A 12,484-nucleotide genomic window follows, 5' to 3' on the forward strand; every position below is an offset into this window, starting at 1 on the left:
CCTCTGTCTCTCTGCCTCCTCTGGTACTCCTGTCTCTCTGCCTCCTCTGGTACTCCTGTCTCTCTGCCTCCTCTGGTACTCCTCTGTCTCTCTACCTCCTCTGGCACTCCTCTGTCTCTCTGCCTCCTCTGGTACTCCTGTCTCTCTGCCTCCTCTGGTACTCCTCTGTCTCTCTGCCTCCTCTGGCACTCCTCTGTCTCTCTGCCTCCTCTGGCACTCCTCTGTCTCTCTGCCTCCTCTGGCACTCCTGTCTCTCTGCCTCCTCTGGCACTCCTCTGTGTCTCTTCTTCTTCTGTTCTACTCTTCTCTCTCTTACTCCCCAGCAGTATTTATGTCTCTTTCATGTGTGTGCACTAAACTGATTATTTTTTGTTTTTTTTCCTCTTCTCTCTCTCTCTCTCTCTCTCTCTCTCTCTCTCTCTCTCTCTGTGTCTGTAGACTACCTCCTGCCGGCTAAAGAGCGACCCCAGACGACTGCGTCTCTCGCCCACCGCTTGGTCATTGGAGCTCTGGGAGTGAAGAGCCACCAAAGCAAAGAGCAGCGTGAAGCAGAGAGGACTCGGCTACGGCAAGCCAAAGGTGACACACCACACACTTGTGAACAAATGCTTGTGGTCCACTAACAGCTCGAGATGGTCATCTATACCATTCTACTCTCTTTTTTGCCACACTTTTGGTAGTGTCCACACTGGCATCAGTGGCAGCTGCTTACGCACACGTCTGAATGATTCTTTTACTCACACACGTCTGAATGATTCTTTTGCTCACACACGTCTCTGAATGATTCTTTTGCTCACACACGTCTCTGAATGATTCTTTTACTCACACACGTCTCTGAATGATTCTTTTGCTCACACACGTCTGAATGATTCTTTTGCTCACACACGTCTGAATGATTCTTTTACTCACACACGTCTCTGAATGATTCTTTTGCTCACACACGTCTCTGAATGATTCTTTTGCTCACACACGTCTGAATGATTCTTTTACTCACACACGTCTGAATGATTCTTTTGCTCACACACGTCTCTGAATGATTCTTTTACTCACACACGTCTCTGAATGATTCTTTTGCTCACACACGTCTGAATGATTCTTTTGCTCACACACGTCTGAATGATTCTTTTGCTCACACACGTCTGAATGATTCTTTTGCTCACACACGTCTCTGAATGATTCTTTTGCTCACACACGTCTCTGATTCTTTTGCTCACACACGTCTGAATGATTCTTTTGCTCACACACGTCTCTGAATGATTCTTTTGCTCACACACGTCTCTGAATGATTCTTTTGCTCACACACGTCTCTGAATGATTCTTTTACTCACACACGTCTCTGAATGATTCTTTTACTCACACACGTCTCTGAATGATTCTTTTGCTCACACACGTCTGAATGATTCTTTTGCTCACACACGTCTGAATGCTTATTTTGCTCACACACGTCTCTGAATGATTCTTTTGCTCACACACGTCTGTGAATAATTCCTTCCAGAACAAAAACAGCTGGCAGCAAAACAGCGAGAGGATGCGTGGGAAGGGAGGTGAACCTGACAACAGGGAGTGTGTGTGTGTGTGCGTGTGCCAGTGTCCCAGGCTTCACCTGCTGTATGACTTGTCTCCCACCGTCTTGGATCTTCACTCAGCGTTGTCGGTGTTTCTCACTTAGTCTACATTTGAATGCGATTCCAGCACTTATCTGAACGAGGCCTGCAGAGCACTGACTACATGGGCAAGGTGACCATGGAAAGGGGCCGAGTGTCCATGGACTGGGGCGGGGTCACTTAGGTCTGCATCAGGAACCTCTATCTTCTCTATGAACCAAAGTCCAACACACTGTCGTTTAACATCTCAAATGAGACAAAAAAAATAATTTAGATATAACTGCAGAAGCTACTGAGCGAATCGGAAATGGCTCCTGGTCCCTGAAGCAGCTTTACCATCTTGTGAAGTGTCTGAGCTAAGGGAATCATGTAATGAGGGAAGGACATCCATGTAGTGGAGCGGATGGAGTGTGTGGTTTGAAAATGTCCTTAGTGCACCATGGTAGAATGAACTCACCAAGAGAATGTGTTTTGATAGGCTCAGAGCTGCTTTTTATATTCCGATTTTTATCTTCTAAGTTTATGACTGCTGTTCTCACCAAGTCCAGAACACTTTCTGGATTGTTGATCCCTACACGTTTGGAAATCCTGACAGTAATAGACAGTGTCCTGTATTTCTGAATGTTAGTGTCTAGTGTGGAATGTAAATACTGTTGTTTTTAGCCCATTTAAAGACGTTCCGCTCTAAGGTCAGCAAGCCTTTTTTCCCACCTACCCAATAAAAACCAAAAGAAGAAAGTGATCTGTTGACCTGTGTGATCCCTTTCAGGTTGCATAAAGCTTTATGAGCAGGTCTATTCAGTGTTAAACACACACAGCACTTCTACAAAACTTCTCTTAATGGTGATCTGAATAAATAGGAAACGTTTCTCTCTGTTGTGACTGAGCTTTTTAATTTCTCTTAAGTACACACGTGGTGGCACGCCCAGGGTCCATTACGTTGTGCTTAGTTTAACACACCTGCAAGAGTAACCAGTTAGTTACCAGTCTGAGAAAAAAAAGGTCCTCAATGACGCATCAGGACCAGATCATACAAACACTTTTTTTTGTAATTTTCAATAGGTTGAAGTGACTGTGTATGGTAGCACATTTGCCATCTGGACAGACTAGGTATGTGAAAATGGTGTTCATTAATAAATACATGCTCATGTTTGAACTATACATAGAGGAAAAGCATTTATAGGACATTATGCTTTTGAATATTAGCCAATGCGATTCTTGTGATAACTCTATGGTGTATTATATTCATTGGGCAACTAGGAAAACACAAAAGGTCGGGCTCACACAGCCATTGCGAAGCCTGTCATCTTTAAACGAGCTGCTCACTAGTGCCACTTTTCCCCTAGTGGGCAAAAACGCCACTGCACGGTTTAATCACTTCTGCATTTTATTGAAATGTTACAGAAAGAAAACCGAAAAGGTACACAGGATTGCACCTGATGACAGTTTTAGTGAAACGCTGTTATCACATTATGGGAAGTGTAGTCCACATCATAAACTCCTGTAAACTAAAGAGTTTCACACCCTGCTGACTCAGTAGCAAAGTGAACAAGGACACCCAGGCTGCATATCTTCTTTTATTGTGAAGTTTTTAAAAACAATCATTAAAAAGTAAAAAAAAAGAAAAAAGAAAAAAAAGAAACCAAGCGTTCAACATATATATATATATATATATATAACAACATCAGGGCTTGCTGAGATGGCAGGGGTGGGTGGGTCACTAGGACAGTGTAGACCAGGGTGCTAAAAAGAACAGCTCACTCATTCAGTAGACTCCCATACACACACACACAAACTCAGTCTGGACTCGGATACGCACTTACACACCCACACACCCAACTGCAGGAGGGAACACTTGGGCAGCAATGAAACAGTAAAAAGCTCAGAATGAATGAAGAGACACTGGGAATGTTCCAACCTCTATCAGGGGAAAAACAAAACAAAAACATTCTTAAAACAAAAAATTAAAACTGTAAAAGCAAAAAAAAGAAAAGAAAAAAAAGATAGCATTTTAAATGCAGTAGCTCCTGCATTTTTGACTTTTTTGCTTTCTTTGAAATATTTTATATAAAAAAAAAAAAAAAAAAAGCAACAGAGAGCGAGTCCATTTGAGGATGGAGGTTAGCCAGTGATGGGGAGCCTTCCCTTTTGTTTCCCTGGCAATGGTTTTAGAATCACATTTAAGAGGCAGGAGGACGAGCAGGAAGGAATCATCTAACGCTTGGATTAGTCCATTTTTTGAGTGCTGGGGGTGACCAGAAAGAAAACCAAAAGAAAAAAAAAAATCTCACCATTTACAAGTTTCTTTTTGTTCATTTTCCTTTGTCGCTTGGAAGAGGAGACGAGAAACAAACGACAATGAGGAAAAAAGGGGGGTGGGGCCAAGAGATGGGGTGCGTGGAAGTCATCTGAGAGTGGGAGGAGCCAGTGAGCCCAGACCCCGCCCAGTCTGCATCACTGTGCCTGAAAAAAGAAACGGGACAAAACCTGGCATCAGCAAAACCAGTCACGTCAATGAAGTCTTACGATCACATCACCACAGATGAAGACAGGCAAAAATAAATAAAAATCCCACCACACGAGAACACCTACACGCAGCCTCCGACATGCCCGTATTCATGTCTGTGTGTGTACCTGCTGTCCCTGCTGTGTGCCTGCAGGCTGCCCAGGGTTCTGTGCTGTTTGACCGTAGTAAGCAGCCTGTTGTCTGTAGTACTCTGCCCAGGCAGCGCTGTAGTCAGTCTGTCCTGCTGCAGACCCAGCTGCCGCCGCAGACGCAGGAGCGCCCCCTGCTGCGGGAGCAGCGCCACCACCTGTCTGAGCTGCAGACCAGCAGAGCCCCTTCAGTTATTTACATTCAGGTTAATTTTATACACACACCCACACCCACACACACACCCATACCCATTTTCTTGTAGTATTCCTCCCAGGCCTTGGTGTAGTCAGGTTGGTTTGTACTCTGGGCCGCTTGGCTCTGGTCAGCAGGGGCAGGAGCAGCTGGCTGGCCGCTGGGTGTCTGGCCAGGCATGGCACCCCCTGCAGGCTGCTGATAGTACTGCGCATAGTACGCTGCCCACGCTGCACTGTGGTCCGCCGCTGCCTTACCTATGACACAACCAACAGCTGTGAGGATTAAAGGATAAAGAAGTTAAAAATCTATAGCCATTGCTTGGTCTTATGCTGAACTTGGCTATAAGGGAGTCTGGCCCTCCTGATCTAGTCACCTAACTGTAAGAAGAATAAATATTTGGAGTGGATACTGAAACTTATTAAATGGCATGCAGAGCAATCTGCAGGACCCTCTCTAAACTCCACCCCCAGCTTCCTTCTGTCACTGCGCTCCTCATCAGGCTATAACCCAGAACACAAACACAACATGCTGCTAGCAAACTCCAGACATCAGGGCTTACTGGGGTCATGGGGCGCAGGAGGCTGCCACTGCTGGTAGGCGTTTCCCCAGCCCTGGGGAGGGTACTGGTGCACACCTGGAGGACCTCCACTACACACACACACACACACACACACACACACACACACACACACACACACACACACACGCTCAGCATTATACAAGCAAGAACAAACATTTAATCAACTTTGATCAAATAACTCAAAACTCCACGCAGGCCTGCAGCTGGTGTGACTGGCTATTCAACGGCTAATAAAATTAATGTTATAAAACATTAATAACATTTAGAATTAATAAACTAAGCATTCTGGCCAGAATCCAGTGTAGAGTACACGAGCAGCTGAGGGGTAAGAGCACTGTGGTACTGACTGGGGAGGACCTCCGGGCGGCCCAGGCTGATATGGATTGGGGTTGTAGGGGCCCATTGGGCCAGCCGGCCCGGGTCCGCCCGGCCCAGGGCCCACAGGACACAAAGGACCCTGCAGAGCAAGAGACGAAACACAGCATGAGCCCAGTCTGCACTGCCAAGAGCTCTCGCTCGACAGCTCTGACATGCGAGGACAGTCCCTCTCCCCCGGCACCTCGATCTTGTCCTCAATGAGCTGCTTGGCATGGTCGATCTGCTGGGGCGTTCCCCGGATGGTGAAGAGCTTGAAGTTGGGATCCCCATTGGGCGGTGGCTGCCGAGAGATCTCCACGAACGCCCCCGTCTGCTGGTTGATGGACTTGACATTCTCGCCACCGCGGCCAATCACGAGGCCGCATTTGTGCGCAGGAATCGAGAAGGTCATCTCAGCGCCGGGAGGGCCCCAGCTGCCCGGGCCACGCCCCCGCCCACGCCCACCTGGAGGCATACCAGTACCAGGAGGTCCAGGAGGTCCCTGGGGACAGGGAGAGATCATTCAGTCTCTACCTGTTCCAAATACGACCATAAACCAGCTTTATGGATCCGACCACCTCCACTGAACATTCACGCAAACTCCCATATTCAGCACTCCGATCTAGCCGCTAATTAAACCACAAACATGAACCGTGATCAACTGTCCCATCCAACATGCTCGCTGCCCTCACCCCTCCGCCCTCTTCCCGGGCGCGGATGCTCTGTAGGAGGTCATTGATGATGCTGGCCGCATGCTCGCAGCGGTCTGGGGGCCCCATGATGTGAGCAATCTTATCTGGACCGTTACCGTCATCTAACACACACACACACACACACATACACATATTAGACACAGAAGTATCGTAATCCATAATTAAAGAGGAAACTAAGTGAAATGCACCTGGTTTGAACTGTATCCTGACTCCTGCGTCATTCTGAATCTTTTTTATCATCTCTCCGTTCCGGCCGATCACAACACCCACAGAGTGGCGCGGGACGGGCACCTGACCGAGCAGACATCACGAAATTAGCTCAAATCATTTACACCCTGAAGTCAGCGGCAGTAAAACAACATTCCAGCTGAGCACACGCTGCAGTCTCGCACGCCTTTTGGGCTCAGTGTACCAGAACAAGGCCACATTACACACACACACACACGATTAGTGTGTGTGTGTGTGTGTGTGTGTGTGTGTGTGTGTGTGTGTGTGTGTGTGTGTATGTATGTATGTATGTATGTATATATATATATATATATAATTACACGTGTGTGTATGTATGTGTATATATACATACGTGTGTGTATTATATATGTATGTATGTGTATATATTACACACACACACATACACACACATATATATATTTATATATTATGTATGTATGTATGTATGTATATTACACATACATGTGTATATTATATATATAAATAATATACATACGTATGTGTATTATATATATAATTATATATATAAATAATATAATATACATACGTATGTGTATTATATATATTTGTATGTATGTATATTTGTGTGTTTGTGTATGTGTATATATTACACACACACGTATATATACATATACACACAATATATTTATATATTATGCATGTATGTATGTATGTATGTATATTACACATACATGTGTGTATATTTTATATATATATATATATATATATATATATATATATATATATATAAAAATAAATTTGTATGTGTGTGTGTGTATGTATGTGTATATATACATACAAATATATATAATACACACACGTATGTATGTATATTTGTGTATGTGTATATATTACACACATATATATTTATTATGCATGCATGTATGTATATTACATACATGTGTATATGTATATTACATACATGTGTATATATATATATATATATATATATATATATATATATATATATATATATATATATATACACACACACACACACACACACACACACATTATATATAATTATATACATATATATACACACACACACACACGCACGCGCACGCCTCACCTCTATTCCTCCACCCATACGCGAGCCGTAATCATTTCTTTCTCCGAAACCAGGGTGATCCCTCTCCCTCAGAATCTCCTGCACCATCTCGCGTGCTTGCTGAGAGAGAGAGAGAGAGAGAGAGAGAGAGAGATTAAGCTTTTGCTGGACTGGTTATTCAGTACTTAACTCATTTAGCACTTCTCATACATACATACACCTAATGCTCTCAGCGTAACAACTTTCTGACCGTGTGTGTTCGTGTGTGTGTGTGTGTGTGTGTGTGTGTGTGTGTATATATACACACACACACCTGCACTTTGTATGGTTCCCCAATGATCCGAAGAGGCTTGTCCATGTTGGGTCCCTGAGAGGCATCCTGAATCAAAATCATCTTCACACCAGCACGCTCCTACACACACAAAGTTACAGATACCACTTATACAGAATATTACAGGGTGGAATTCCAATCTTAATACTTGCATGCTCAGAGTGCGCAGGTGTTACATTAGTGTCCACATGCAAGCCACACCCCCTTACCTGCAGCTGTTTGATGGTCTCTCCACCCTTGCCAATGACCAGGCCGGCCTTGCCTGCTGGTATCATCATCTCCTGCATGTGGCCACTGCCATTGGCCTCGTGAAAAGAGGAAGGCGGGGTGCCCCGCCCCCGGGAGACGATATCATCCAATAGCATCTTGGCCTTCCTGTGGCGAGAGGTCAAGTTTGAGACAGACCGAAGCAGACGGTAGAGGTAGGGGAAAAAACAACAAAAACAACACTAGAAAACCACCCGACGCACGCGCACACACCCTGAACAACCAGAAGGTCCAGAAATGTACATTATTTACATTATGGCAAGTGCACTTTATGAGTATTATGGCGACCCAGCACTGGTTTTTCCAGACGTCTTATGACCACCTTGTGGTTCGCCGCATAGCCACCTGTCGCAGTGCATGCCCCTATGGCTGACCACGGAAAACCATGCATGTTCAGCCCAATCGCAGTGGGACACTGCCCAAGATGCCCCACGGCCCCGATTTCAGCTTGTTGGCTTGTTATTGGCACCTCCGTGAGCTGGGACAGCATCACTGGTGCAGGGAAGCCACAGAACACTCGAGCAGGACCGGGAGCTGCCGGGACACAGGACGCACTATGGCGCGTCCTACACGCAGTGCTCACGGACCTACAGCCAGTGGACATCACTGTCTCCCAGCTCCACACACCCCTCACACAGTCAACCGAGGGACGTAGAACCACCCAACCCGGACAGCTCCGGATCCGGACCGAAAATGGCCCTGCTGCTTCCGAGGAGACTCCGGAGCGAGCTAAGTGCTGGAAAAAGGGTTCACACTTACTGAATGGAGTCGTGAGATCCAGTCAGAGAGACACTCCTCTCGGGTAAACCTCCACTATCTACAAAGACAGACACACACAAAATTAAAACATTTATTTTGATTAACATACAAGATAGCATACTCATAGTATAATCCACATGCATGCTCAGTCATTATGCAATTCAAATGTCTGCCCACACCAAGTCATACAAATACAAATGGTGTCTTCTCCAGACATGTGAGCTTCCTATAACAGTTGATACTGAACAGTACAATAATAGTTGTTTGGCAATGAAGGGTGCCAAAGAGACAAATTATATTTCGCTTCAATCTGGTTTTAACTGTTATACACACACATACACACACACACACACACACACACACACACACACACACACACACACGCGCGCGCGCGCATGCGCTTTCCTTCTGGACTTTCTTAGTTTACATTACTATGTCACAAACAAAAATTGGACAGTTTGTTTGTTTTTGAACTGTGATGTTTCTTCCAGATCAGCCCTAACACTCTAAACCCCTGTTCCCCCACACCCTTCAGAACCTGTTTTGTGCACTGCCGCAATCGGTCCAACATGCGATCACATTTTAACAGCAGCACTAAACAAACCTGCTTTATCCTTTCAGTAGCAGGTCCAAAACCAGCCCTACGATTTACACCCGTTTTGCCTACATGTTCCTGACAGGCAGCCTGCAGCCTACAAGGCGCCTTCATTCACCACTCACCTGGGGCGATCTGAACTTTACACCCAGACTCCTGCTGGATCTTATTGATCTGCTCTCCTCCTCGGCCAATGACTGCACACCAAAGGAGAGACCAGAGAGCCAATCAGATCGCCTCAAAAGGACACCCCCCGACCAACCAAAGCACCCCAGAGACAGCCTTGCTTCGCGTGGTATTGGAGAGGAGGGTGTGTACTTACTCAGGCCTACCATGCCATCAGGTACTCTGTACTCCTCCGTTAGAGAGGAAGGGCGTCCACTGTGGACAGGGAGAGAGGGGGGGTGAGGACAGTACACCCACTAACAGCTTAGTGCATCCAGGAACCTTCCCAACACACTCAGATCAACAACATTAACACTTAGCAGCAGCTCAGTATAAATTAACAGCTCCACAGATCGAAAGCTCTTTAATATAACTATTGCCATTGTTGCCACCGTCCTCCCAACTTTCCCCCTTCTAAAAGAGAACAAGGTCTTACCTCTGCTGGGACAGTGCAGCCAGCTGGGCCCCGATGGCTGTGGGTCAAAACACCCAACATTACTTAATTAGTCTAAATATACATCTTGCAGCCTGTGTGAGTCACACAGTGCATGCATGTGGAAGAGCTCGTGTTTCTGTGGGAATGCGTGTACAAGGTCCAGTTAGCACCTTCCAGAACGGACTCGTGTGGATGGGTGGGATTGTAGCAGGCATGAAGACAAAAGCTCCCAGTCGCTACGTATGTGTGTCGAAACGCAAAACGAAACACACACTGCCCCTGCCGTTTGTGTGTGTGTGTGTGTGTGTGTGTGTGTGTGTGTGTGAGACAGAGAGAGAGAGAGAGAGCGAGAGAGAGAGAAAACACTCACACAGTGCTGTAGCGTTGTCTCTGTCACTCTGAGAAGCCATCCTCTTACTGTCTGGCTGATCTGTGGAAGGGAAAAAAAAAAAAAAAAAGACATACATCATCAAACAGTAGACAGCTCTGTGCTGTGCGTTTCTTTTTTTTTGAGAAAAAGCTTGGAATTCTGTGACTGCGCATATGAATTTGTGAACTGGGTTGTGTGTACCTCCGTCTTCTAGGGATCGTTTCTGCGGTGTGAACGGGTAGCTCTCTGTGCCTCCGTTGTTGCTCATAGGGGCAGCAGCAACATCTCCGCCGATCTTGGCTGCAATCTAAGAGAAGCAAAGGGGAGGTAAACACATAGTTTTGGACCTCTCAAAGCCAGAAAGTTGTCAAACCCACTGTGCACAAACGAACGACCACGCAGACGAAGCGCTCAGGCTAAACTGTGCAGAGGTGATGAGTGAAGTCTACTACAGCTCGCAGCTCGGACCGGCACGCAGACAGCGACTTGGTAGAAACGACACACACACACCCGACAAACGTTCGTTTAACAAGAGACGCAACGCGAACAAACGAGTAATTGCACCTCCGAGTTGGCGAGATATGGCTGCCGGTGGAGGATCATCAGTATGGGCCAGGCCGTAGGCTGTGAAAATGTCACACTTTGAACTCGTTAGTTAGCCAGCAGAGCTAACCTGATTGAACCAAGGCCAAGAGGCCGGTTGGTAACGGCAACTGTAACGCTTTAACACACTTTCCTCACTCCGTTGCGACAGAGAGACGTTAGATACACAGCCTCCACATTCTCCGAAGAAAACATTACCGTAAGTCAGCTTCGATCAGATTTACGTTACTACGGCACAAGCGGCGGGTAAGCTAAACTAACTAGCCACGATAGCTTAGCCGTCAAGATAACGACGGAGCCTCGCGCCACGGCCGCGAGCTACAGCGACACGGAGCCTCGCGCCACGGCCGCGAGCTCGCAGACAATAGGACGGAGCGCGAGGTTTCCTCCAACAAGCCCATATCTTCAGAAAACCGCGGACACGGTCGCCCATTGGTCATTTCAGACCGAGAGCCACGATCCACCCCGTCAACGGATACGTTTTAAATCACGCCGGGTCCACCGGCTACAAAAAAAAAAACAAAAAAAAAACGGGCCGCGGCGCCGTACAGCAGACAACGTGCTAACTTGATAGCTCGCGCGCTCGCTCTCTCGTCACACCGGGTTGTTGTTTTTTTTTTTTTTTGGAGGCCAACCGAACCGACCACACGAACCCCACCTGACGGGCACGTTGCACGGCATCCGCGAAAGCGTCTTTCTTGATCCCACCGGATCCTATAGCTGCTCCGGCCCCGGGTGGCGGCACCGCGCTGTACTCCGACATGCTGTCCGTGTTCGGGGGTGAATCGTGCGGCGAGGTAACGGGAGCTGCAGGCCGGGCAGAGCTGCGCAGGAGCGGGAAGGCAAGAAAGGCAAACTAATGGGCGGGAAGAAGGGAGCGCTGTGGCGTCGCAGTGTCGGAAGCGCTAATCTACTGGGCATCCCGTACGTCTTTCTCGCAAACAGACCAATCGGAGTGCGGAAGGTAGGTGGGCGCAACAGCTTCTCGTTCTGTTACTGACTGCTTGCTTTCCCAACAAGGCGACACGGGGGCGTTGTTGACGCGCAGCTCGACCAATCCCACGCAGCAGTTTTGCCGCTGACAGCGGAACCAATTAGATTTCAAGGACAACTCGGAAAGCCCAATTACACTCATGATTATACACGGTTGACATTGACGGGCGGGAGGTCCAGCAAATAATAACTCCGGTTCGTTTGTCTCTGGAATGCGCATGGCACGACTCAGTGCAGGTTGCGATTCGCTCTGATCTGGGGTCAGCCTCGCTGTGTCTTTTTTTTTTTTTTTTTTTTTTTTTTTTTTTTACAGTTCATGGGGACTCCTGCGTTTTTAGATATATCGCATTTATAACAGGCCTTAAAGGCCAACGAAAGTTAAATGTATTTAGATACCAACATTTAGATACCAAGGTACCACGGCAAGCATTAAGATGAATTAGTTTATTACTTTATTAATGTAATATTTATTTTATATTTCATATTTCATATCAAATTATTTCATATTGTTCATTGTGTTGCTTCTCATGTTTTGGCGTTTGTTTTGGGATCTGAACATATTCCCAGTCCTTCTCTTTATA

At 46.5% G+C, this 12,484-nt stretch overlaps 2 protein-coding genes across 6 annotated transcripts in view; one reads left to right on the top strand and one right to left on the bottom strand.

The window, feature by feature from the left end:
* r3hcc1l (R3H domain and coiled-coil containing 1-like) overlaps window positions 1–2,473 on the top strand; it is a 4,835-nt gene extending 2,362 nt beyond the window's left edge. For 3 of the 4 annotated variants that reach the window (XM_027031612.2, XM_027031613.2, XM_027031614.2), the window contains exons 6-7: window positions 439–579; window positions 1,496–2,473. In XM_027031612.2, coding sequence (XP_026887413.2) covers window positions 439–579; window positions 1,496–1,548 — 194 coding nt within the window. In that variant the 3' untranslated portion in view covers window positions 1,549–2,473. Of the gene's footprint in view, window positions 1–438; window positions 580–1,495 lie in introns of those variants that run through there. The other variant, XM_027031615.2, reaches the window with a different exon arrangement.
* A 500-nt stretch (window positions 2,474–2,973) lies between these two features.
* On the bottom strand, window positions 2,974–11,778 carry khsrp (KH-type splicing regulatory protein). Of its 2 annotated transcripts, XM_035534670.1 has the most exons (18): window positions 11,569–11,778; window positions 10,509–10,614; window positions 10,308–10,367; window positions 9,938–9,974; window positions 9,659–9,717; window positions 9,462–9,533; window positions 8,742–8,799; window positions 7,925–8,090; window positions 7,698–7,796; window positions 7,406–7,504; window positions 6,294–6,396; window positions 6,085–6,206; window positions 5,595–5,894; window positions 5,383–5,492; window positions 5,015–5,103; window positions 4,509–4,709; window positions 4,239–4,426; window positions 2,974–4,067 (listed from the first exon to the last, which is right to left on the bottom strand). In XM_035534670.1, the coding sequence occupies exons 1-18, from the start codon at window positions 11,671–11,673 to the stop codon at window positions 4,059–4,061; spliced, it is 1,983 nt and encodes a 660-aa protein (XP_035390563.1). In that variant the 5' UTR covers window positions 11,674–11,778; the 3' UTR covers window positions 2,974–4,058. The 2 variants fall into 2 exon arrangements, with proteins under 2 accessions (XP_035390563.1, XP_035390564.1); XM_035534671.1 differs by lacking the exon at window positions 9,462–9,533.
* Between the last annotated feature and the right edge of the window lie 706 nt (window positions 11,779–12,484).

The sequence above is a fragment of the Electrophorus electricus genome, chromosome 16, assembly GCF_013358815.1.
Source record: "Electrophorus electricus isolate fEleEle1 chromosome 16, fEleEle1.pri, whole genome shotgun sequence".
NCBI lineage: Eukaryota > Metazoa > Chordata > Actinopteri > Gymnotiformes > Gymnotidae > Electrophorus > Electrophorus electricus.